General features: G+C 45.5%; 1 protein-coding gene across 7 annotated transcripts in view; it reads left to right on the forward strand.

The window, feature by feature from the left end:
* LOC116974132 (ETS-related transcription factor Elf-1-like) overlaps positions 1-27,870 on the forward strand; it is a 137,992-nt gene that overhangs the window by 76,335 nt on the left and 33,787 nt on the right. For 6 of the 7 annotated variants that reach the window (XM_033022293.1, XM_033022298.1, XM_033022295.1 and 3 more), the window contains exon 4: positions 27,185-27,292. In XM_033022293.1, the coding sequence (XP_032878184.1) occupies positions 27,185-27,292 (108 nt within the window). Of the gene's footprint in view, positions 1-10,778; positions 11,355-27,184; positions 27,293-27,870 lie in introns of those variants that run through there. The other variant, XM_033022300.1, reaches the window with a different exon arrangement.

Consider the following 27,870-nt stretch of genomic DNA (forward strand, 5'->3'; position numbering starts at 1 on the left):
CCACACATTTCTTTATGAAGTCTGTGGCCACTGTGGCGTATTCATTCAGGTCAGTTGCCGAGTCCCTGAACATTGCCAAGTCTACAGACTGCAAACAGTCCTGGAGTTGTTCCTCTGTGGCCCCCCCCCCCCCCCCCCACCCACGGCCAGCTCTGTACTGTCCTCACCTCTGGGTTGCGCTCTTCAATTGCTGCCTGTAGGCAGGAAGCAGCATCACCGCCGTATGGTCGGATTTACCAAAGTGAGGGCGAGGAATAGAGCGATAGACGTCTTTGATGGTCGTGTAGCAGTGGTCGAGGGTGTTTGATCCTCTGGTGATGCAGGAGACATGTTGGTGGAAGTTAGGGAGCAATTTCTTCAGGTTGGCTTTGTTGAAGTCCCCGGCTATGGTGGTAAACACCTCGGGGTTAGCCGTCTGGTGCTTGTTGACCACGGCATGCAGCTCTCCCAGTGCCAGATGGATATCAGCTTGGGGTGGGATGTAGACCGCGGTCAGGATGATGGAGGTGAATTCCCTCGGTAGGTAGAAGGGACGGCACTTCACAGCCAGGTGTGGAGAGCAAGAGTTGGATAAGACTGCCATGTCTGAGCACCACGCAGAGTTGACCATGAGGCAGACGCCCCCTCCTCTCCCTTTCCCAGATGCCTGCGTACGATCCATGCGATGGATGGAGAAACCTTCAGGCTGGACTGCTGAGTCTGAGGAGCTGGGGGTGAGCCATGTCTCTGTGAAACAGAACAGAGCATGTGCTGGCTCTGGAGAGGGTTTCAGAGAAGGCTTACAAGAATTATCCCAGATATATACTGCTGTCTCGAAGGGCCAAATGGCCTACTCGCTGGAGTTTAGGAGATTGAGGGGGTACCTCATTGAAACATACAGAATAGTGAAAGACTTGGATAGAGTGGATATGGAGAGCATCTTTCCACTAGTGGGAGAGTCTAGGACTAGAGGTCATAGCCTCAGAAGTAAATGATGTCCTTTTAGGAAGGAGGACAAATTTCTTTAGTCAGAGGGTAGTGAATCTGTGGAATTTTATTTCGGAGTCACGTGAGTGACTACGTGAAGAACCCGCTCAGCACGCATGCGCAGCATCATGCCAGCAATGCAACAGCGGGAGTCAGGCGCTCCCGCTGCAAATTAAAAGACGTACCGTCAGGTAAGTTGAACTGAGGTCGGCTTTACTTGTGAAAGGAGAGCCGTCTGATTTTTCTTTCAGAATGAGTATACCGAAGAAAAGGCTCTCAAAGAAATCTGTCCCCGTTCGACTCCACCAGTGGAGCGTTCCATCAGGGGGGGGGGGCAGCAACAGGCGCGGTAGGAACGCTTACCGAGCGCTCCGCTATTCCCAACACCGTGCCGAGCCCAGCCCCGCTAGCGCCTGAGCAGCGGGCTGGATGTAAAGCTACCAGGAAAAGCATCCGGCCGGTGGTTTCCGACACATCGGACGGGGACGTCTCTCCTCCCGGGTGGGGGAGAGACAGCCGGCTGAGCCGCGTGGAGCGGTAGATTGCGTTCGCGCTGGATTGGAGAAATTTCTTCTTCTATGCATTTCCTCCCTTCTGCCTCATTAGTCGGGTACTACGCAAAATACAAATGGACTCTGCTTCAGGTATTTTGATAGTACCCGACTGGCCTACGCAGCCATGGTTCCCGATACTCCATGACATGGTTGTTGGAACTCCGATGATATTTCCCAGTGACCCAGAGTTATTAACACACCCAGTGTCAGGCATAAGCCACCCATGCCATGAAAAAATCAAACTCCTGGGTTGCAGATTCTGAACAGACCATTGCTGGGACTGGGATTATCAGAACAAACCGTCGACACCATGTCAGCATCCCTCCGAACATCCACTAAAAAACAGTACTTGACCAGTATCAAAAAATGGGAAAAGTATTGCCTGGATACAGGGACCACCTACACAACTGCATCAGTCACCAACGTACTGGAATTCCTGGCCAAACTTCACTACGAAGAAGGACTCAGCTACAGTGCCATCAACACAGCAAGAAGTGCCCTGTCTGCCTACTTAACACTAGCACCAGGACAACAGGCCATGGGATCTCACCCGCTGGTGGTAAAATTAATGAAAGGCATTTACAACACCAACCCCCCAAGACCAAGGTACACCCATATATGGGATGTCAGTGTGGTCCTGACTTACCTCAGGGGATGGCCACCAGCCAGATGCCTCAGCCTGGAACAATTGACACTCAAAACGCTCATGTTAATGGCACTTGTGTCCGCACAGAGGGTCCAGTCTCTACATCAATTACGACTGGACAACATGATTACAGCTCCAGACCAGATCTCGTTTATAATCCAGGGACTGATCAAACAGAGCAGGCCAGGAACACCAAGTCCAGTCGTGGTATTCCGGGTTTACCCACCAGAACCACGGTTATGTGTCATGACCCACCTACTATCCTATATAGACACAACTAACAATATTCGAGGGAGTGAAAACGCCTTGTGGGTCAGTCATAAAAAACCTCATGGTCGGGTGAAGAGCCAAACCATTTCGAGATGGCTCAAGCAGGTACTAAAAGCTGCCGGGATTGACACTAACTTGTATAAATCTCACTCTACCAGGGCAGCATCCACGTCAACGGCGGAAAGAATGAACGTGTCGATGGACCACATCCTGGCTACAGCAGGATGGTCGAGGGAAACCACGTTCAGGATTTTTTAATCACAAGCCGTTGGCAAAACCTGTGTTATTTGCAGAAACTATTTTACAGTCTGCAAACATTTAATTTAAGCCCGGGGGAGCAATTATTTTTTGTTGTTATTGTTAATAAATACCGTTTTGTTTTTCATAAACAGATTCATTGGTTGATTACGATAACACACTTCCTCCCTCAAGGACTTCGGCAGTGATGAAGTAATAACTGTTACACGGTTTGAAATCACAGAGCTTTGAAATCTTCACGTAGTCACTCACGTGACTCCGAAGTAAAATAGTAGGATTAAACGAGAATTTACCAGTTTGAAGTTTGATCTGTATTTTATGAGGAGTTACGATGAGGGATTACGTGCCCTCCGCTCCCACCCTCAATAATATGGGTCAAACTGATGTCTCCTTGTCTTTACTATGTTTACTTCTATGTGTCTATCTGTGATTCCACACCGCTGCTTTGAAGTATGCCGCGCATGCGTGCTGAACGGGTTCTTCACGTAATCCCTCATCGTAACTCCTCATAAAATACAGATCAAACTTCAAACTGGTAAGTTCTCGTTTAACCTTACTATTCTTTGCCACAAAAGGCTGTGGAGGCAAAGTCAGTGGATATAGATAGATTCTTGATTAGTACAGGTGGCAAAGATTATGGAGAGAAGGCAGGAGAATGGTATTAGGAGGGAGAGATAGATCATGATTGAATGGCGGAGAAGACTTGATTGGCTGAATGGCATAATTCTACTACTATTTCTTATGACCTTAAACAGTGTTACCAGGGAGAGTATAAACAGGGAGAACAGAATTAACTGATTACTGTAGATAGGCAGCAGTCAGCATGAAGATGGGCCAAAAGGGCTCAATTCTGTGCCATTTGATTCAATAATTCCGTGAAAAGTGCTATCGGAAACCAAAGTGTAATATGTGCCACTAGAGGCAGCAGTATAAACTGTGTCTCCAGAATCAGCAGTATAAACTGTGCCTTAGAGGCATGAATATAAATTGTGCTCGCAGATTCACTAATATGAAGAAGGTTCTCGACCCGAAACGCCACCCATTCCTTATCTCCAGAGACGTTGCCTGTCCCGCTGAGTTACTCCAGTATTTTGTGTCTATCTTCAACAATATGAATCTTGATTAGTATAGGTGTCAGAGGTGAAGGCAGGAGAATGGGGTTAGCAGGGAGAGATAATTCAGCCATGATTGAATGGCGGAGTAAATTTGATGGGCCGAATGGCCTAATACTCCATATGACCTTAATATGCAGAATCTGCAGCATAAACGGTGCCTGAAGTGGCTGTAAAGTACACTGCACCGTCTGTCGGGGGAAAGCACTATAAATACTTCCATCGGACGCCTCAGTTGAAACTGTGTCCCTGTTGTAGAGATACAAACACGGACATCAAACACAGCAATATAAACTGTTCCACTGGGAGCCGTGATAGAATCGGCACCTGCAGACACACAGTATAAACTATAACTCCAGCGACGACCATCATATTCTTTGACGATTACCTGCCATGATTTTGCAGATTCCACTCCACAGGCTGCACAATAGTATAATGGATGGGATTTATATAGCGCCTTTCTAATACTCAAGGCGTATTGTCCTGCAAACACTTCCCTTGAGCAATTTGAAATGTAGCTGATAACAATTGTAGACTGCGCTTTAAATATATTTATTGGTGGATCATGTTCTGTAAATGAGACCCATTATTTAACATTAGGCAAGATTTGCGTAGTGCTAACGAGTTAATATTGCATTAATTAGATGGATATTTATTGTCACAAATGCAATGAAACATCACATATTCAAATTCATTTAGCAAAAAATGCCAACCCCACCATGTGTATTGCCATTTCATCTGGTTCAAAGTCCGATTCCCTCGTGTTCATTCTACTGGAGCGTCTCTCGATCCCTGCCATTACCCACAACCAGCTCGGCCTGCCGTCTCTCTTCTCTCCGGTGATCTTGTGCCCCGGGGGCAACCTCCTGCAGCCTACCTTAAAGGCGCTGGAGGCAATAACCCGGTTCACCCTCCTACCAGCCCTTGCTCTCCACGCCTGATGTCTCCAGTGCCTCAATTCCACACCCGACGAGCTTTCGGGCAGTGCCACGTCCAAGGGGCCTCCAAGCGAGTTTGGCCGCCCGCCAAAGCCTCTCCGCCAGCTTCAGTTGAAACACATTGGCTGCTGCTCCACACCTTCTATAACCCAGGTTCAGTCCTGACCTCAGGGGCCTGTGTGAGTTTGCATTCTCCCTGTGTAAACGTCGGTTTTCTCCACGTGCTAGTGTTTCCTCCCACATATCAAATCAGGTGAACAGAAGGATTGGTAGGTTACTTGGCCAATGTAAATTGTCCCTAGTGTTTTGGTTGATACAATCTAGGCAGATGAGATTCTAGAGTGAATAGATCGGTTGGGTACTGGGATTCCTCTGTGAGGCAGTATAAAATCAAAGGGTTAAATAGTCTACTCAATACATTTGGTTCCACTTCAACACACGTGCTCGGCTTTAATCTCATTAATCTACCTGACATGCTTGAATATGTCTGCGTCAGAGATGAAAGACCTTTCACCCAAAAGGTACAGAGGAAAGGTTTTTAATGTAGAATCATGGTTACGATCTGGAACTTGCAGGCAATAAAGATGGCGTTTCCAGTGCTTCCTAAGAGGATTAGAGAGATACTCGAGTGTAAACAATTTGTGGAGCTTGGGGAGAAGAGTGCAGAAATGGGACTATCAGGACTGCTAAGGGACAATACTGTGACTAACCGGAGTCCCAGTATCATTACTTGGACACCCGTCGACTATGCCTGAATACTGTAACTGACTACAAAACAAAGTCAGGCAGCATCATTGGTGATAGTGTGACCCTCCCTGATGAACTATAATAATAATAATAATAATACATTTTATTTATGGGCGCCTTTCAAGAGTCTCAAGGACACCTTACAAATATTTAGCAGGTAGAGGAAAAACAAGTAAGGGGGATGAAATAAATAGTAGAGACATGACTAGTACACAAAGTAAAGACAGAATTCAATACAAAACACAATATGAGGCAATTAATGCACAGATGAAAAGGGAGGGGGACGTGGGGCTAAGGATAGGCAGAGGTGAAGAGATGGGTCTTGAGGCAGGACTGGAAGATGGTGAGGGACACAGAATTGCGGATCAGTTGGGGGAGGGAGTTCCAGAGCCTGGGAGCTGCCCTGGAGAAGGCTCTGTCCCCAAAACTGCGGAGGTTGGACTTGTGGATGGAGAGGAGACTGGCTGATGTGGATCTGAGGGACCGTGAGGGTTGGTAGGGGGAGAGGAGGTCAGTGAGATATGGGGGGGCCAGATGGTGGAGGGCTTTGTAGGTATGTATTCTATGTATTCTATGCTCGCTTTGAGCAGGCCAACTGGGCAACGACATCCGTCCCATCAGGCTTGAGTGTGCCGCTTCCCATGGTGACTGTTGCAGAAGTTAGACCGGCCTTCCTGAGGTAAGCAACTGGCCTGGACAGAAACCCAGTCCGCGGACCAACTGGCCAATGTTCAAGGACGTCTTTAGTCTCTCTCTACTCAGTGTTGAGGTACCCACCCACTTCAAAAAGACCTCTATCTTCCCTGTACCAAAGAAAAGCAGGATCTCATGCATTGAATGACTACTATCCGATAGCCATGATTTGCACCATCATGAAGTGCTTTGAGAGGCTGGTTATGGCACACCTTACATCCAGCCTACTAAGCAGCCTTGATCCACCAATGATGCCGTCTCCCTAACCCTATACTCATCCCTGAAACACCTGCAAAAGGACACCAGCGTCAGATTCCTAATCATAAATTATTGCTCTGCTTTCAATACCATTTTCCCAACCAATTCCATCTCGAAACTCGTGAAACCTGGAGTCAACACTGCCACTGGATCCGGGACTTCCTGACCAACAGACTGCAATCAGCGAGGAGAGCTGACATATCACCCTCTACGATAATCCTCAAAACTGGTGCCCTGCAAGGAAGTGTTGTCAACCCCCTACTAATCTCCTCATACTTTCACGACTGTGCAGCCAAGTACTAATCCAACTCAATTTACAAGGTCACAGACGACACCACCGTTGTGGGCCAGATATCAAATAATGTCGAGACACGAGCACAGGAAAGAGATTGAGAACCTCATAACCTTGTGCCGAAACAGCAACCTCTCCCTTAATGTCAGCAAGGCAAAGGAGATTGCGATTGACTTCAGGAAGCGAAGCAGTACACACACCTCAGTATACATTGATGGCACCAAAGTAGAAATGGTCGAAAGCTTCAAGTTCTTAGGAATAAATATCACTAAAAATTTGTCCTGGACCAGCCACATTGATGACCAAGAAAGCACACTAACGCCTGTACTTCCTTAGAAGGCTTTGGAAGCTTGGCATATCCCGAACAACCCTCACCAACCACCAAATGTGCCATAGAAAGCATTTTATTGGGATGCATCGCAACATGGTTTGGGAACTGCCACATCTAAGACCGCAAGAAATTGCAGAGAATTGTGGACATAGCCCAGATCATCACGCAAACCAAACTCACAATAGACAATAGGTGCAGGTGCATTCAGCTCTTCGAGCCAGCACCGCCATTCACCGTGAACATGGCTGATCATCCACAATCAGTACCCCGTTCCTGCCTTCTCCCCATATCCCCTGACTCTGCTATCTTTAACTCTATCTAACTGTCTCTTGAAATCCAGAGAATTGCCCCCCACTGCCTTCTGAGGCAGAGAATTCCACAGATTCACAACCCTCTGTGTGAAAAAGTTTTTCCTCATCTCCATTCTAAATGGCTTACCCCTTATTCTTAAACTGTGGCCCCTGGTTCTTACCTTCCATTGACTCCATCTACGCTTGACACTGCTACGACAGGGCCTCCAGCAATCAAGGGTGAGTGTCATTTCCTATTCTTACTCCTCCCATCAGGCAAGAGGTACAGAAGTTTGAAAGTGCATATCTCCTGATTCATGGACTGTTTCTTCCCAACTGTTATCAGGCAACTGAACCATCCTCTCACCAGCTTGCTAGAGTCTTGACCTCCCATGCACCTAATTGGAGATCTTTGAACCATCTTTATCAGACTTTATCTTGCACTAAATGTTGTACCGTTTATTTTAACTGTACACTATGGACAGGTTGATTGTAATAGAATATAGAACAGTGCAACACAGGAACAGAATCGTTAGCCCACATTGTTTGTGTCAAACATGATGCCTAGTTGAACTGATCTCATCTGCCTGCACATGGTCCATATTCCTCTATTCTCTGCATGGGCCCCATCCAAAAGCCTCTTAAACACCACTATCATATCTACCTCCACCACCACCCCTGGCAATGGGTTCCAGCCCCCTACCACCCACTGTGTAAAGAAACTTGCCCGTACATCTCCATTAAACTTTCCCCCGCTCACCTTAGAGCTGTGCCGTCCAGTGCTGGGCATTTTTCACTCTGGGGGAAAAAGGTTCTGTCTACGCTATCTGTGCCTCTCATAATTTTATATACTTCTATCATTTCGCCACTCAACCTGGGATGTTCCAGAGAAAACAATCCAAGTCTATCCATCTCTCCTTGTAGCCAAAACCCTCAAGACCCGCAATTCCTTCTATCCAGAGATGCTGCCTGTCTCGCTGAGTTACTCCTGCATTTTGTGTCAGCCTTCTTTCTGGTAAACCTCCTCTGGCGTGACATTGCCTCAGAATATCATTAGTAATGATATAGGGTGATTTCACGAAAGGTCACTGGAGCGTAAATCCCCACTCACGTGACCGAAAAATTTAACTGGGGGACAAGCGTCACTTCCGGTACATGTTAGTGGATGGGAAAACACGCACTTTCACACCCGTTAAAAACATCGAAAACGGCCAGGTTTTGAGCTACAATTAAGTGAGCCAGTCGGGGTGACCGTGAGGAACAGCTACCTACATTTACAGTCCAAAAAAAAGATAGAAACTAAGGTAAATACAAGAGGGAGCTGAAGGTGTAAAAAAGGCGGAAGTGCTAGCGGACTTTTTTCTTGGAGATTTAAAGATCCAAAATATCGGGAATTATCGCGTTTGCTCGCTGCATTTCATCAAAAGTGGCATTATTGACTTTTTATCTTTATTCATTTGTTATATGAAAAGTATTAAAAGTTAGAAACCCGTCAGTAAAATTGCAAAATCGCCCATGGTTCTCGGGTGGGTTTTAACATGCAAAATGAACACGCTTCTGAAGCTCCAATTACCATTTAAATAATCGTAAACTCTCAATGCGTTTGGAAATAAATTTTACTGAGATGCAAGTTTACGATTATTTAAATGGTAAATGGAGCTTCAGAAGCGTTTTCATTTTGCATGTTAAAACCCACCCGAGAACCATGGGCGATTTTGCAATTTTATTGACGGATTTTTCACTTTTAATACTTTTCATATAACAAATGAATAAAGATAAAAAAGTCAATAATGCCACTTTTGATGAAATGCAGCGAGCAAACGCGATAATTCCCGATATTTTGGATCTTTAAATCTCCAAGAAAAAAGTCCGCTAACTACTTCCGCCTTTTTTACACCTTCAGCTCCCTCTTGTATTTACCTTAGTTTCTATCTTTTTTTTTGGACTGTAAATTTAGGTAGCTGTTCCTCACGGTCACCCCGACTGGCTCACTTAATTGCAGCTCAAAAACGGGCCGTTTTCGATGTTTTTAACGGGTGTGAAAGTGCGTGTTTTCCCATCCACTAACATGTAAGGAAGTGACACTTGTCCCCCAGTTAAAATTTTCGGTCACGTGAGTGGGGATTTACGCTCCAGTGACCTTTCGTGAAATCACCCTATAGACACAAAATGCTGGAGTAACTCAGCGGGACAGGCAGCATCTCTGGAGAGAAGGAATGGGTGATTGGGGTCGAGACCCTTCTGTAGTTTGCAGTTTCTTCCTACACATTGGTTATGAATAATACCCTGATTTTGAGAAATACACTACAAATCACCTGTTAGTTTTTTTTTTAAACAGAGAATTTGAGTTTTTCGAAATGTAGAAGCCATTGGAAAAAATAAATTTACATAACAGAGTATCAAACAAATAATATTCGTGGAACGTGTTCCTTAAACCGTAAAGGGGTTAAAAATACGTCCGCGGGCTCTTTATCAAATAAACTGTGATGGTGGTATTTGTAGTCCACAAATGTGTCCCTGTCTGCATCTCTCTGCTCATTGAGGCTGCGGGAACCACCGGGCGCCACTCCTAGGAGAACCGCTGCTACCAGAGCCGCTGCTGTAACGGGTGCCGCTCATTCAAGAGCCGCTACTGCACCGTGAACCGCTCATGCAAGAGCGCCGCTACTGCACCGGGCGCCGCTACTGCACCGGGCGCCGCTACTGCACCGGGCGCCGCTCATGCACCGGGAGCCGCTACTGTACCGGGCGCCACTACTGCACCGGGAGCCGTTACTGCACCGTGAACCGCTCATGCACCGGGAGCCGCTACTGCACCGGGCGCCGTTAATGCAAGAGCCGCTACTGCACCGGGCATCCGCTAATGCAAGAGCCGGTACTGCACCGTGAACCGCTCATGCAAGAGCCGCTACTGTACCGGGCGCCACTACTGCACCGGGAGCCGTTACTGCACCGTGAACCGCTCATGCAAGAGCCTCTACTTCACCGGGCGCCGTTAATGCAAGAGCCGCTACTGCACCGGGCATCCGCTAATGCAAGAGCCGGTACTGCACCGTGAACCGCTCATGCACCGGGAGCCGCTACTGCACCGGGAGCCGCTACTGCACCGGGAGCCGCTACTGCACCGGGAGCCGCTACTGCACCGTGAACCGCTCATGCAAGAGCCTCTACTGCACCGGGCGCCGCTAATGCAAGAGCCGCTACTGCACCGGGCGCCGCTAATGCAAGAGCCGTTACGGCACCGGGCGCCGCTACTGCACGGGGCAGTCGGCCAGAGCCGCTGGCTGCACCGCTCCCGGGATAGCTCCTGACTTGCACCGGGCACCGCTCCCGGGAGAGCCGCGACTGCACCGGGAACTGCTGTCCACACCGGGCTCCGCTGCTGCAAGACCCGCTCCCGGGAGAGCCGCGACTGCACCGGGAACTGCTGTCCACACCGGGCTCCGCTGCTGCAAGACCCGCTCCCGGGAGAGCCACTGTCTGCACCGGGAACTCCTCCTGCACCACCCACCCACCGCTCCGCTCTCCACATGGATCGACCTTTCTCCAGGAAGTGTAGCAAAACATTGGCGCCGACCATTGCACCAAGCGTCGGAGGTGGCTTGGCCCCAGTCCCGGCTTGCCCTCCCGCGGCCAGGGGCACGGGGTGGCGAATACCGCCACCGGGTTGCAACGAGCAGATGGCAGACGGGGCAGGCGAGCCCTCCTGAGCCCGCACCCCTCTGTGCAGGAGCAGCCGGCGGGGCTACAGAGAGCCCCGCTCCCCTCGCCACCCCTTCTCCGCCAGTTGCACAGCTTTGCTCTGCAGTTGATTTCCGGATGGTTTCCCCCTTTACTCTACCCGAGGAAGACTGCATCATTCCTGGAGTCCTGGAATAAGAGTTCCTACACTCTTTTTTTTCCCCCCTCACTCATTTACCGGGAGGGGTGGGGAGGGGATTAAAATGGCCTCAGCCCTTTACGAGCGGCACAACCAGCTGGATCTGTTGATACAAGCAGGTAAGAACTCCAAACGGGGAGTGAGATCCAGCTTGAAGCAATGCACATTGGGGGGGTGGGGAACGGAACAGTTTGCAATTTTCAGACCAGGAAGTACGATCAGTCGCACGTTTGTTTGGACGTGTAACGTTAACATTTAGTTCGCAGCGGGTAAGGGCAAGGTGGAGACAATCCGTGCAAATGCATCGTTAGTGTATGTGTGATGCAGATAACATTAATATGCTGCGGTGTATTTGTAGGATTTATTGTTTCCCTCCCACCACCAGGAACCGTTACCTTCTCGGTGCCAGGTCCACAGCACATCACACTCTGCCCTTCCACTTCTCAATAAATAAAATTTCCTAAGAGGTCTGGCCCCCATCCGATTTTTTAAAGGTTCAAAAACTTGTCTTTTTATGGCATTTAATTTGCTTCTTATTCGCGCGTCTTCAATGATTAAATGCCCTCTTTTATTGGTTGTGTACACCTCGTTCTGAAATTTCTTCCCGGCCCTCCTTCTGGACCTCCAGCATCCCTTTCTTCATTTATACTGCGCCTTTAAAAATCACTTCTCACTTATACCACATCTGCTGAAGTTTCCGTGAAGCATATTTCTTAAGTCGAGACACTGCAAATGCAGATTATTTGTTTAATATCAAAAAAAAATAATTCTGGGTGAGTCTTATGTGGAAGACAAATTGCAACAGGTGGGAAGCAGAAAGTTAGTGATGTAATATAATCTAGGCCAAACCCCAGTTGCATAGAGTGGAGCATTTCAACTTTGACTCCAGGAGATGTAGTGCACAAAATTTCTGCAGCATTTATTCTGCCTGTGGCTTCTTGTGTGCTCAACAACATCGCAAAGCCCTGGGCAAAAATTGGATCCCTTACCCAGGTGGTGAATAGTTGTTCTACGTCAAATGGTTTGTGTCACCACCATCTGTACTGCGGTGTCTGATCTTTAATTATCTGTTTCCTTTTTTTCCCCCTGAGGAATAGTTGATTATCAGCTGTTGGCTTGTAAAACTTTGAGCATGATAATTAGATCTTTTAAGAGAGTGGGACGGTGAATTTGTACCTTATACAGAAAGACTGACATGTTTGAGTTACCTCCATATCTTCCAAACCTTCTCCATAGGGAGCAATACTACTCAAGATTCCAAAATTCATTTAAACTAATTATGAATAAAGCTTTCCAATTCTTCTCCAGTGTAAGTCTTATTTCCAGATCAGACAAAAAAAACATCTTCTCGCATTAGTACACCACAGTATTCCAAATGCTGAAATGATGCACAAGGTGAAAGAATTTTGTGACTCTCCAATGGAGAAGTGGGATGATGATGTGCTGGCCTGCCTGCTAAACTCCTCCTGTAGTTCATCTCCATTTATGTACAGTGAACTAATGTTAACGTAAGTTTCCAAACTTAGCACAGTGTGTGAAGAAGTGTGTGTCTGCCAAAATAATGGATAGTTGATTAGAGCAGAGTGTCCTACCCCTCACATTTCTGCTTCTGTTGTGACAGCAAACTGGACTCGATGATCACATTTTTATTTCCTTAATATCTTGGAAAACCCAATTATACTATTAGCAAACTATTTATTGCGTTTAATGTGTGCAGAAAGATAGTTTTAAATAAGCCCATTAGTTGCTGTTAATAAGATATTTGGCAGAATTTCAGCGAAAAGGCTGAAAGACTTTTTATGGAAGAGAATTCAAGAAATTGGTCATTTTCAATGTCATTATAATTAATTATCTTTTTTTTGTTGTTGCTCCATTTCATTAGTCAGTTGTATGATATTGAAGGTAACCAGCTTGGAGTATTTACTGAGTTTTTTATTAATTCAACAACACTTTCAGTTCAGCTTTTTATGATAACTTACGATAGTGTTGCAAATCATGCAGTTGACACATTACATAATATGTGGACAAAGAAAAGCGTCGTTGCTGATCAAAAAGATAAATGCTGCTTTGAAAATATTTGAAAGAATAATAAGTGAGCACATTTAACTTTGATACATGTGTAGGAAGAAACTGCAGATGCTGGTTCAAACCGAAGATAGACACAAATGCTGGAGTAGCTTGGCGGGGCAGGCAGCATCTTAGAAGAGAAGGAATGGGTGATGTTTTGTGTCGATATTCTTCTTCAGACTGAAGATGACCGGTCTCGACCCGAAACGTCACCCATTTCTTCTCCCTCTCTCTAGAGAGAGAGAGAGAGAGTGAGAGTGAGAGATGCTGCCTGTCCCGCAGAGTCATTCCAGCATTTTGTGTCTTAACATTGTGTATTGTGTATGTTTTAAACAGTATTTTTATTAATTGCTTTTAGCACTGAAGTAATGCAAAATGTATACTTTCTCTTGGCCACTACTTTAAAATTGTAAAATTAGTCAATCTGTTGGAGGTGAAGTACGTGAGTCACTGTGCGTAGCCCATTATACAGCAAAGGGAGTTCACTCAGAAGTTGTAGAAATTGGAAGAAGCAGAAATTGTAACAACCTCTCCCAATAAAGGTGAAGTCATTTCTCCAGAAAAATAAGGCAGTGAGTAGAAAATACTTGAATACAAAATGAAAGAGATTGGATAAAATCAATCTCTGCCTTGTGCAGCAGTGTTGGTCGTGTCATGCAGTGGGAAAACAGGCCCTTCGGCCCAAGTCATCCATGTTGGCCAAGATGCCCATTTACACTCGTTTTGTTTGCCTGCATTGATGCATACCCCTCATAACCTTTCCTATGCATGTTTTCTCAATGTTGTTGTTGTACTTGCCTCAAATGTTTCTTGTGGCAGCACCACCGTGTGTGTGGAAAAAGATGTGCTTCAGATTCCTATTAAATCTTTGCCCTCTATCCTTAAACCTATGTCCTTGATTCCCCCAAACAGGGAAAAAGACTGTGTGCTTTCAAGCTTTCTATGTCTATGAAGTATGGGCACTGTTAATCCTGGCCAGATTGGAGAGGTTAGGATTTTTAAATGGGATAAAGGCTTCAGGGCTGCCGGGAGATTTGGTCAATTTGGAATTGCTCTCTGCAGAACTGGGACAAGCTGTGGAGTGGTGCCAGTTTGTCTAGAGCCTGGATACAAGCTGCAGGAAAAGAATGAGAACATCTGCAGACCCTGTCAATTAGGTGCAAAATGCATAGAATGGATTGGATGACTGCAAACCAGACATACACCTTGTAAATAATTGTAAATAATGTTGCAGAGTTCTACTTTGCCGAGTGTTGATTGGATGAGGTATTGAGCCTTGTCTGGGTTTCTTACAGATTAGGGTAAGTGTTGCTATGTTTGCTTCCTTGAGAAGCTCTGTTAGAATATAATGTATTAGCTGCTGTATTATTGGGCTAGGGAAATGTCTGTTATGTACGGGGTTTATCGATATCTGTAATTGGATTGTAAAGCGACCACCCCCAAGTGGTTCGGCCTTTCGAGGTCCCGGGACCTATAAAAGTCCGGTGCCACGAGGTCCCGTGTCGATCTTCTGGGAGAGCGCTTGGGACCGCGTGACCTTCTGGAGTGTCTCTGAGCGAGGCCTAGAGGGCTTGATCAGGCAGATATGAGGATCGAACCTGCGGTGGTTAGCACTCCTTTGGGTTCGGGGCCCATAAAACCAGGGTACGGTTAGAGGCCCTGCTGGGATTGGGTTAGAGGCCCTTTCCTGGGTTAGAGGCCCAAAACTTGGTCGTAGTTGGCAGACTGCAGGTGCTTTAACGAGAGCCAAACGCGCTTCATTGGGCGAGGGGTGGCCCAGGGTTAGATTTGGTATCCAATTGTTGGGTATTGAAATACAGGTCTGACCTATGTATCGATCGGATCTTTGCTGGGAGTGCGAATTGGAAAGGTGTGCTTTGAAAATTGGCATCGATAACTAACAGCGCAAAGCGGCTAGGCGCTGGACCCCCAGTGCCCAGCAGAGAGGAGTGTACGCATGTAGATATCTGAGTCCTGTGTGACGGACGAAGAATATCGTAAAGGTACTTTGCTCGGTGGACAGAGTATAGATTGACTGGAATACTCCAGTCCATTCAAGAATTCAATTTGGCAATTTTAGTTTGATTTGAGTGCCCACGTATGAGGAGGGATACGCATTAAAATTAGGAGTTCAAGAACGAGTCTATATCTGCAAAGCCAAATTTCCAAATTCAGAATTTCACATTGGAGTTCTGCCAGTAAGGTGAAATTCGAGTTCCTGTATATAGAACTTCGGAGTTGGTGCATGACCGTGATCGATTCCGAATAGTGCATGATCAACAGTGAATAGTAACCCTCTGGTCGATTGTTGACTAGTACCTGATCGCGAAGAGTATCTGAGAGACGGGAACCTGTTTACTTGATGAAACGTGATCAGAATAGCGAAGGGTACCCCTAATTCTGTAGAACTTGGAGAGGAGGGATAGAGGTTGCCCTATAGAAGTCCAGTCTTAGCAGAGGGTTAGTAACATTCGGGAGGAAAAGTAATCATTTAAGTAGTACCCCTCAGCAAAGAGTAAGCTAGGAAGGGGAAATTCTTCGGTATCAGAGGGAGAGGTTCACTGAGTCATAGCAGCGTGATGCGGCATTGAGCTCGAGTGTTCGTGAGCTGTGCACGATAGTGCTTTAAATCATTTTGTAAATTGTAAAAATCTAGCTTTTCGTATTGTCATAGGGTCCGGATTGTGTAAATATTCTGTGTATGTAAATAAACTTAGTGTCTTTAGATTGAGAATTTGTTAAGTCCGCGGACCGTGATTTGTTTTACTGCTTGTGCGAGTGTTTACGGATTTAGATCCTTGAAGTAAAAGTGTGTTTGAGTTAAATATTTGTAATTATTTAGAGCGTGCTGTTGTAAGAATCTGAGTCGTGATGGCTCGATCAGGGGTTGTACTCTTCCGATCGCTGTGTCAGGGGAGGAATCATTCCGCTGACCAATTGTGCCACGAGGAGGATTTCTTGGTGTGCGTGATTTATAATAAACAAATGTTTGTGGTTTATTTAGGAGTGTGGTTGTGCCTGATAGTGATAGGTAGCGTGTTATCCTGCTTGTCTACTGTGTTACTTGCGTGTCTGAAGATCATTTTTGGGTGTTTCGATTGACGATTAAATGAGAGCGAGAATGTGTTTGTTCCCTGGAGTACTCTGATTCTTGAATGACTGGGGATTGAGAAAGTTGTAAAGTTGAAAGGGTATGGACTTGTGGAAGATACGAGAGTAGGACTGGTGAAGCAAAGGAGTAACGAGTTGCAAGGCTGCGATCTCTTTGAGCCACTAGCCATTGTCTCGGAGTGAGCTTGGTAAATTTAGGGATCAAAAGGAAGGATTTAGGAATTCTGTTTTAGGTGTTTGGAAGCATGGGGAATAATGTAGATCGAGATGTAACAGAAGAGGAAAAGTGCCCGTTGCAACTAATGTGCAATGAGTTCCCTCAATGGAGAGAAATTAAGAAATTTATCAGGAGCATTAAATAAGAAATTAGGAGATAAGCTATGGCTGGGGGGGGGGGGGGGAATTAGAACAATAATAGGGATAAAATACATATAACAGATCATCTGGCTGCATAGTAATAATGAAAGTGTAAAATAATTAATAGGGTTATGGAGAAAATATTTTGAGGAATATTTGTAAATAAAGGGCCTGTCCCACGATGCGAGTTCACCCAAGAGCTCTCCCGAGTTTTTAAAAAAAAGTCTTCCACGTGTCTGTTCACGAGCTCCTACGAGTAAAAAGTAACAATTTTTTTCATCACGAGTATTTTTTTTTTACAGGACATTTTTCACAGTGTTGAAAAAACTTGAACCTGAATCTGATTATTCGAGTAGAAAGGAAAAGGAATGATTTATTTGGGCAGTATCGGGAAACCCCTAGCGAACGGGAAGATTCATCTGAGGGTGAGACAGTGATTGAAGATACCGAGATAGATTTTTGACGTAACCGAAAGCTTACAAATTAAACGGGTATCCCTTAGGCAGTTGCCAGTAAGGGAAGGAATAGGTACAGCGGATTCGGCCAGCGCAGTTGGAATGAATAATCCCTGTGCCACAGACGTCCATACACCGTGGAAGCCCCATGAAATAATGGCAGTACTAATCAGAATCCCCGATAGGAAGAGGTCACCTGCTGCCTTTATAGATTATTTAAGAACCAAAATGTGTGCATATCATGTAGATTCCCGGGATTTGTGGGAAACCATACAACAGATAATTATTCCAGCTGAGAATACCAGATTTCTAGTAGCCCTAGGACACCTGACTTATGAAACATTGGCAAAAGCAGTAATGGAGGACAGTGCAAGAGAAGAGGCTGTTTTAACGGCCCTTGCAAAAAAGTTTCAGAAACCTGCCGATTTAAGTCGAGTTCTGGAAATAAAACCAGAGAAGGGTGAAGGAGCAGACTCATTTCTAGACCGTTTTTCAAAATTATATATGGACCAAATCAGGTGATTTAGACTATCAGAATGGAGCAAGTTCCCCTCAATATTGTGCTATCTTGTTGAATTATCTCCTCACTAAAGCAGCAGATTTAATTAAAACTGATAACAGGAACTGTTCTGAGAATCGAGCCAGAAGCTGTGAGATATTATTGAAGGAAGTTAGGAACCAACAAATTATCCTGTAACTAGGAGAAAAAGTGAATGCATAGCGAAGGAAGAATTGCCAAGATCTAACTCTGAACCATGGATTCCCAGGGTACCAACAAATTACAGATTGGGAGAAATTAGTGTTCCAGATTATTCCGATTATTATCACCACTATACTCCAAATTTAGAACCCATTCCAATGGAACCCAGGGGTAGAATAAGACCAACCACGTTGCCTAATCAATGCTATACATGTGGGGGAATGGGACATTGGAGTGAGGCCTGTCCAACAAAGGAGCGAATGAAAGAGAGGGGTCAAAGAAGGGATTTCCAGTATTACGAAGAAATTAGAGAGCCGAGGGAATATAGAAACATCTATATAGTTGTTTTTTTTTCTTCAGGATCTTCTCTTGAGGCGATGCCTCTTATTTCTATATTCCCTCGGCTCTCTAATTTCTTCGTCCAAAAATTCCCCATCCAAAACTTGCTCTGAGAAGGCGGTGGTGAGCCACTTACTTGGACTTTTGCTGCAGATACTTCCATGGAGCTATTGGACTGGGAGTTAGAGCCAACAATGATGAAGGGTCAGAAGTAGATTTCCAATTCTGGGTGGTGTATGAATCTGAGGGGAACCAGCAGATAATGGAGTTCCATGCTGCAGGTAACCTTGTCCTTCTTGGTGGTGCAGGTGGTGCATTTAAGAAGTGTTTTTTGAGTAATCTAGTCATGTAACTGGAATACATTTGCAAACACTGCAAGCTCGGTGTGCCAGAAGTGGAAGGAATGGATGTTTAAGGTGGTAGATGAATTTGGAGGGAACTCCATGGCAGGATATCTGGAAGAATAGGTCTGTGTGGTTATCAAACTGTACAACTCCTCCCCCTTCTGTCGTGGGGTAGACTGACTCTTCACCCCCCCCCCATCTTTGCACTTCACCAATCCTTTCCACTCGTCACTTTAATTTCATGTTTCATGTATTTTGTGTTTTATGACTGTTGGCAGATCAATTTTCCTCCTGGGATAAATAAATTCTATTGTACCATATCATTTCATATACAGGTGCACAACCTTTTATCCGAAAGCCTTGGGACCAGACACTTTTCGTAATTCAGAATTTGTCGGTCTTCGGAATGGAATTTTTTCAGCGTAGATTTTAATGGCTGGCTCAGTGGTAGAGTGCTCGGCTCATATCCGCAAGGTCGCGAGTTTGCGCCTTGATCCCGGCAGTTACTCGAAGAGTTTGAGTCTTCAATGTAGTTTTTTCTTGCAGAATAAATGTTTGTATGAAATGCAGTGTAGGAGAGGTGTACTGACTGTGTGGGCAGAACTTTGGAAGTGATTGCCCACCAGGCTAAAAAGCCGCTGTGTCTCCCTGTCCCTGGGATAGCAGGGGGCGATCAAACAGCACAATACCCCCCTCCCCCTCCAACTCCAGAGGAATCCGCTCCCCGATGGGCCGCTACGGCGACAAGTGGCAGTTTGCCCACAGCCCGAGCTGCGCCCCCTCATCCGCCACCCCAAGAACAAGACGTACCTTGCACACCATCAGCTTCTGCCCCTACGTGTTCCTCTGGAGTTGGAGTGGGGCTGGGCTGGAGTTGCTGCTGGCTGTGGGTCTCTGGGATCTCCGTGCTTGCAGTGGGCCTGGGGGTCGGTGTCCCGTTGGTCCTGTCGTCTCCGGCCACCCCCCTGGACTGGAGCTGAGACCGGGAACTGTACCGCCCTTGCCCCCTTCCTCTGCAACTGCAAACAACCCCACTCTCCTGCAAGGGTGGTACAGTTCCCGGAGGATGGCAGGTGGCCGGAGACGTCAGGACCAACAGGAACCCGCTCCCCGAGCCACTGGCCGGATGTCTCTTCCTTGGCTTTAGATCCAGCCCGCTGCTCAGGCGCTAGCGGGCTGGGCTCGGCACGGTGTCGGGATAGCGGAGTGCCGGGTAAGCGGTCCTACCGCCTTGTTGCTGCCCCCCCCCCCCAGATGGACGCTCCTCCGTGGAGTCGAGCGGGGGACAGGTTTGTTGTAGAGCCTTTCTTCTCTGCCGGACAGCAGAAAGCTCCCTGTGAAAGAAAAAGCCTCTACGACGCCCCGAGCTGCGCCCCGTCATCCGCAACCCAGGTTCCTCTGTAGTTGGAGCGGGGCTGGGCTGGGCTGGGCTGCTGTTGGCTGTGGGTCTCTGGGATCTCCGTGCTTGCAGTGGGCCTGGGGATCGGTGTCCCGATGAGGGGGCGCACCTCGGGGAACGGCTTCTGGTGGTCCTGATGTCTCCGGCCAGTTTGCAGTTTTCCTCTGGAGTTGGAACGGGGCTGGGCTGCTGCTGGCTGTGGGTCTCTGGGATCTCCGTGCTTGCAGTGGGCCTGGGGGTCGGTGTCCCGTTGGTCCTGACGTCTCCGGTGACTGGCACGATCCTGCTGGCATCGCCGACGTGAAGACAGTGCAAAGCCCCCGCGCCGGTGCAATGGGCGGGGAGCTGGAGAGGGGAGGGAAGGGGTCACACACATGGCCGGTAAGCAGAGGGGTGTAGGTGGGGTGAAACTGACTCACGATACACTGTGTATCGTGACCGTGGGAACTTTTTAACTCAGCGGGCAGGCAGCAGCAGATTGTCAATTATTAACCCTCCCGCGCAATATACCCTCACCTTCTCTTTTATGAATGGGGATTTAGTTCCCCTTTCTTCGAGGACCGACCGGAGGTTCCGCTGTCACCTCTGCAGGCCGCCCTCGGTGAACGTTTTCAAGGACCTTTCTTCAAGGACCGAAAAAATGGCCGCTATTCGGAGGTTTTCGTTATTTGGATGTTCGGATAAAAGGTTGTGCACCTGTACTTTGCTTTCCTATAAATGACTCCACCGTAAATACGCTCACATATTTCCTATCGTATTGTATTAGGAAGGGAGATTGATGGAAGGCAGTAATTCAGGAGAAGAGGCGCATTGGTGCCAGGCATGAATGATATTGCAGAATTAGGGTGGGGCCTTAGAATTTAAACATGCAGTTGCAATCTGCAAATGGGTTAGATTAGGGACTGTCAGAACTGCGTTGGATAAAATCATGTGTAGCAAATTTTAGTGAGGAGAGCCCAAGGGATACCTGGATGGGTGACTATTTAGGAAGGTATTGGAGGAGATAAAGTTATGGGAGGGTTTTTTCATTCGGGCAAGTGGGGCTGCCTGCATGAGTCGGGGAGGTAGTAGTTGGTGTGGGCAACATTGTGTGGGTAACATTGTGGGTGGAAGCAGGCAGAAACCATTTTTCAAAACTTATTTAGAATTGGTTGCATTCCCTCAGACTTCAGTGAGCAGACATTCATACTCTGCTGCCTGCTGCATTACAAATGAGAGGCATCCACGCATAACACTAGAAACTTGCAGCCTGAGCCAAAACATGCAAGTGGATTCTGCTGCCAAGATCTGGATTACTTGAACTAATAAACAAGTGTTTAAAAAGCAGGCCTGATTAAAGGCCGCAAGCCTAAAACACAAAGCATGTACCTCTTGTCACATATTGCCTGATTTGCTAAGTATTTATATCATTTTTTGTTTTCTTTCAGCTGTGCATCATCCACGGATTTTTTAATGTTATTTCATGAATGCCCTTTTGAAAAAAGTAAACAGATATATGAAGAGGAGAAGGGCACTCAGTCTCTCGCCCTTTCTACCATTCACTTAGCTTTTGCTTTGCTGCCCTTTATGTGAAAGGTGTGCTGCGAAGCTGTTCTCCCGACAGTTCAATTTTAAGTGGTGTCTACTTGGCTTTGATTCCCCCTAGAGATGAATGTTTAAAAGAACATCCACACGATTGAATACAGTTTGTGATATACATGAATGACTTGGATGTAAATGTAGATAGGTCAGCAAGTAGGTTTGCAGATGACACCAACATCGGAGGAGTGTGAGGCAGTGAGGATCAGCTGCAGAAATAGGCGGGATAATGGTAGATGGAGTTTAATCCGAGCAAGTGTGAAGTATTGCATTTTGGAAGTTTAAAAGTAAGAACCATTGTGTGAACCATTCTGTAAACCACAGTATATAGTTAATGGCAAGACCCTTAACAACATTGATGTGCAAAGATATCTTGGGGTCCAAGTTCATAGCTCGTTGAAGGTGACAGCACAAGTCGATAGGGTGGTAAAGATTAGCAATGTTACAAAATTTTGAGATTTTAAAAATCAAGTCTGCAATTTATCCCATCAGATAAAGCATAACAATAAGTTTAATTTGACACCTAATTCACTTTCATATCTCAAGTATTTAAAAAGTTATGGCCATTTTCATACTGGGAAATGAGCATCTTGTTCCCTATTGATTTTCTATGGACATAACAAAAAAGCTGTGATCGTGAACAGTCAAAAGCCCATAACTTTCTTAAAAATTAAGAGAACTGAATGAAATTTTCAGTTATCATAGATTGAAGCATTCTGAAACAAATATAAAATAATCTTACTTGGATGACCTGAAATTAAAGCATATAATTAGTTAGTTACCTAATTGTAGATAATTTCAGACTTCAATTACTAGATCTAAACATCTATCCATTTCTTAATAAATGATTAACATTTTTAAATAGCCTAAATGTCCAAATAATATTCACAAATAATTCACAATAAAACATGATTTTTAAATCTCATTTACATTAATTTATAGACCAAATAGAAGGAATTTAGTGTCCAATTGCTGTAAATAAATGCCCATTTAAATCAGCTTTCCAGTGGGTTCCTGTGAACGCGCTGGTTTAGAACGTTCACATTGCGGTAGATTTGTGCCCCAAATGCCAAGAAAAATACTGCGGGATATAATAGGCCCAAAATGAGCTACTCGCAATATTAAACTTTGTATAAAGGGATCTTTAGAAGCCCTTTTTAATCTAAAAATATACAGCCTACCTTCTGTTATTTGCTTTATGAGACCCTGCGGTTGCTGGTGGTCGCGGGTTTAGAGATTGATTTTTAAACTACTATAACTATTATACGAGGCCTTTAAAACTAATAATAGCTTTTGCGACGGGGTCTTTCAGCGATTTTTCGTTAATAATTAACTAGGCTGAACATCTTCGATTTGAACAGCCTAGAGAAAATCGCGTTTTAAACCTGCCCCCCTCTAAACGGCGCCAAAATCGCGCACACCCGCAGCGACAGATTTTCAGCGACGCTTCAGGTAGGCTTTGCAACATACCTATAAAGATGGCGTATGGTATGCTCGCCTTCATTGCTAGGGGCATTGAGTATAAGATCGGGAAGTCATGACGCAGCTCGATAAGACTTTGGTTACCAGTTGGTTGCATTTGCAGTTCTGGTCGTCTTGTTACTGGAAGGATGTGGAGACTTTGGAGAGGGTGCAGAGGTAGTTTACCAGAATGCTGCCTGGATTAGAGGGTTTTGGCTATGAGGAGAGTTTGGATAAACTTTGATTGTTTTCACTGGAACGTCAGAGGTCGAGGAGAGGCTTGATGGAAGTATGTATATATAAAATTATGAGGCATAGATAGGGTAGACAGTCGGAGCCTTTTTCCAAGGATGGAAATGTCCAACACTAGAGGAGAATGTCCCAAGGTGAGAGGGAGAAAGTTTAATGGAGTTATGCGAGTCAAGTTTTGTTTTTACACATAATAGGGGGCCTGCAACACATTGCCAGGTGTGGTAGGGGAGGCAGATACGATCGTAGCATTTAAGAGGCTTATCGATAGACATTGAAGGATTAGAGCGATATAGATGTGTAGGAAGGAATTACAGATGCTGCAAGACTCTTTTTCAATAGACTCTACCCGAAACGTCACCCATTCATTCTCTCCAGAGATACTGCCTGTCCCGCTGAGTTACTCCAGAATTTTGTGTCTACAGAGAGATATTGATCATGTACAGGCAAATGAGATCAGTTTAACTTAGCTTTATGTTTACAAGAATGATCCCAGGAATGAGTAGGTTAAGATATCATGAGTGTTTGATGGCACTGCCCTTGCACTCGCTGAAGTTTAGAAGAATGAGGGGGGACCGCATTGAAATGTACAGAATAGTGAATGGTTGGGATAGAGTGGATGTGGAGAGAAGGGAAGGGACTTGAACTTTATTTTGCCTTCCATCACAGTGAGGAATGTGTAGGAGTCACTGTAGTGGATGTTCATGTTAAAATGTGTTTTGGGTGTTCTGTTGCTTTTTATTTGTATGACTGACGGTAAATGAAATTCCTCGTATGTTGTAAAACATACTTGGCTAATAAAGTACTATTCTGATTCTGAATGTTTCCACTAGTGGGAGAGTCTAGGACTAGAGGTCATAGCCTCAGAATTTAAGGACATTATTTTAGGAAGATGAGGAGCAATTTCTTTAGTCAGAGGGTGGTGAATCTGTGGAAATCTTTGCCACAGAAGGTTGTGGAGGCCAAGTCAGTAGATATTTTTTAAGGCAGAAATAGATAGATTCTTGATTAGCATAGGTGTCGGGTTACAGGGAGAAGATAGGAGAATGGGGTTAGGAGAGAGAGATAGATCAGCCATGATTGAATGGTGGACTAGACTTGATGGGCCGAATGGCCTAATTCTGCTCCTATCATTTATCATGTTCGACACAAACAATGTGGGCCGAAGGGTCGGATCCTGTGCTGTACTATTCAATGATCTATGCTCTTGACTTCTCTACGTCTATGTACTTCTGTTAGATCACCAGTCAACCTTGAGCAGACAAATCTAAGCTAGGTTTACGCAACCTGTCTTCAAAAAGCGTGGGATCATTCTATGAACACTCTCCAGTTGGGCTCCCTTGCAATGTAGCTTGTCACTAAATACATATACTGAATGCGATCAGTGTAAGGTTTTGTGAAACTAGAATGCTGCTCTCTGATCACCTTTGTGTTTCATCCGAGCCGATGATCCTTTTTAATCAAACTATTACAGCTAGCTGTCCATGCAGCTACAGTAGTTTGGATACCTGGACATCCAATCTGTTTCTTCTTAAGTCTCCAGGTGATGTAGCCACTGTGCTTTATTTAAAAAAAAATTGCCATTGATATTTTCCGTAGATTTTTCAGCAGATGATTTTAGATGCTTTATTAGAAAGAGAGCGTCCTTCACCGTAAGGTGCCCGCTTCCTGTCAAAAATGGAATTGCTTTTAATCATACATTTACTGCCACATTTGCTCTCCTTTATTGCGATATCAACTGACTCTGGGTAGTTATGCCCCTGTCCCACTTAGGAAACCTGCATGGAAACCTCTGGAGACTTTGCGCCCCACCCAAGGTTTCCGTGCAGTTTCCGGAGTTTTTTGTCAGTCTCCCTACCTGCAACCTCCAGCATCCATCTGCAACCTCCGGGAACCGCACAAAAACCTTGGGTGGGGCGCAAAGTCTCCAGAGGTTTCCGTTCAGATTTCCTAAGTGGGACAGGGGCATTAGTCTCCAGTCACCAAGTAGCTCCTTGAATCAAGTTCTGAACAGTCTCAATCCATTGCCTTCTTGTTGTCTGCAGAATGCTTCAGGATAGCAGGATGGGCCCTTCACATATAACTCTGTTAAGTGTGAAAGAATGGTCATGTGAGCAGTGGACCCATATCAACAGAGGCAATAAATACTTTCTATCAATCATTTCCCCCCAAAGGTTTGCTATTAATGTTGCAGGAAGAAGGGAGAGGTGGAGAAACTGGTTGTGTTCTAAAATAAAGTATGTGGTTGGAACTCATCTGGACTGAATAGGACGGTGGTGCAGCGGTAGAGTTGCTGTCTTACAGCTTTTGCAGTGCCGGAGACCCAGGTTCGATCCCGACTACGGGTGCTCTCTGTACAGAGTTTGTATCTTCCCCTGTGACCGCGTGGGTTTCTCCGAGATCTTCGGTTTCCCCCCACACTCCAAAGACATACATTGGCTTGGTGTATGTGTAAGTTGTCCCTAGGATGCTGTTAGGGTGCGGGGATCGCTGGTCGGCGTGGGCCGAAGTGCCTGTTTCCGCGTTGTATCTCTAAACTAAACTTTACAAAAAGGACTTGCTTCATAGACTATGACTACAATCTTGCTGTGCTTCTTGGATTTGAAAGGGGTGCTTTAGGACCAGTAGGTTGGGAATGTTACACTCTTATTGACGAGGATAGAGATAAATAAGGCAATAAACCTAACAGTGGAGGGGAAATTTTAAATAGTTTCAAGCTGATACAATTGTTTCTGACAAATACAATGAAATGTTTTAATCGATCTGCAATTGTGTTGCTTCTATGGTTGACGACAATCATGGTAGAAAAATAGTGTTTGATTCTTCTGATGGATGGCTTTAATCTCTAATTTCATGAACTCTTCGAGTTTTTGAAGTTGCTTTGGGTCGGAGCTGTAATGTATTGGTTGATGATGGGAATCTAGTCGCCAATCTAACTTAACTTGGCATAGCCCAGACCCCTCTCAAAATGGCGTCAGTGAGAATCAGACTCTCAAAATCCAATTAGTTACTCAACGACGGAGCAATGCTGCCAAACATCTCCCGCCTGGTAATTGGTGTTTTTTGCAGCGGTGAGATGACCTAGCTTTTGATTGCACTTCGTGAATGCGTTTGGGGTAGATTTGGTGGCATAGACAATAGGTGCAGGAGTAGGCCATTCGGCCATTTGAGCCAGCACCGCCATACAATGTGATCATGGCATGTCAGAGAAACATAGAAAGTAGGTGCAGGAGTGGGCCATTTGGCCCTTCAAACCAACACCACTATTCAATGTGATCATGGCCGATCATCCAAAATCAGTACCCCGTTCCTGCTTTCCCCCCATTTCCCTTGATTCTGCTAGCCTTAAGAGCTAAATCTCTCTTGAAAACATCCAGTGAATTGGCCTCCACTGCCTTCTGTGGCAGAGAATTCATCAGATTCACAACTCTCTGGGTGAAAAGCTTTTTCCTCAGTCCTAAATGGCCTCCTCCTTATTCTTAAACTATGGCCCATGGTTCTGGACTTCCCCAACATCAAGAACATTATTCCTGCATCTAGCATTATGACTATAAATATTGACATTATTCCTGCATTATTCCTGCTTCAGACTCAGAAACAGTGTCATCCATGTAAACAGGTTCACTGGATCACGGGCACTTTCATCTGTTGAACTAGCTCTTGAATAAAGCAGTAACTAAATTATCAGAATTATTCAGAGTACCATTTCCTTTGACAATGGCATATGTTCGGGCAGATGTCTGTGAACACAGATGTTTATCGCTTTATTAAACTTTGTAATACAGATGACAGAAAAAGATTGCAGCTTCACTCTGTTCTGCATGTCTTGTGTCAGAGTGTTGTCAAGCTCTATGATCATGACTTTGTTCTTGTGTTTTATTGGCTGCAGTGGAGGCATCCTGTCAGAATGGAGAGGAGTCAATGGAAACAATTGAGGCGGCTGAGGCTCTGCTCAACATGGACTCGCCCGGCCCTGCCGTAGATGAGAGGAGGACAAGTGAGTGCCGGTTCAATGCTGTCTCTACATTTTCCTGATTATGAAGATTGGCAATGGAATAACGATAATAAAGGCCATCCATTGTCACTTGATTATCGATGCTTGGTATTACAAGGCATATAGTGTGAGACAGACCCTTCGGCCCATCTCGCCCTCACCAGCCAACGTGTTCCAGCTGTACTAGTCCCACCTGCCTGCGTTTGGTTCATATCCCTCCAAACCTGCACTATCCATGTACCTGTCTAACTGTTTCTTAAATGTTGGGATAGTCCTATCCTCAACAACCTCCTCTGTTCCATACACCCATCACCCTTTGTGTAGAAATAGTTACCCCTCAGATTCCTATTAAATCTTTTCCCCTTCACCTTGAACCTATGTCCTCTGGTCCTCTTTAACTTATATTTAACTTGACTTCCTACCATCAGATCGGGATTCATAATGATACAGCCCCCTCATCGCACTCTCTATGGCAACCAACAAACACCTATTTGCACTATTATTTTATCCTCCCGACATTCTCATCAACTATCCCCAGATTTTACCACTCCAGTACATGAGGGGTACCCAGAGGAAACCTA

Source organism: Amblyraja radiata, chromosome 6, assembly GCF_010909765.2.
Source record: "Amblyraja radiata isolate CabotCenter1 chromosome 6, sAmbRad1.1.pri, whole genome shotgun sequence".
NCBI lineage: Eukaryota > Metazoa > Chordata > Chondrichthyes > Rajiformes > Rajidae > Amblyraja > Amblyraja radiata.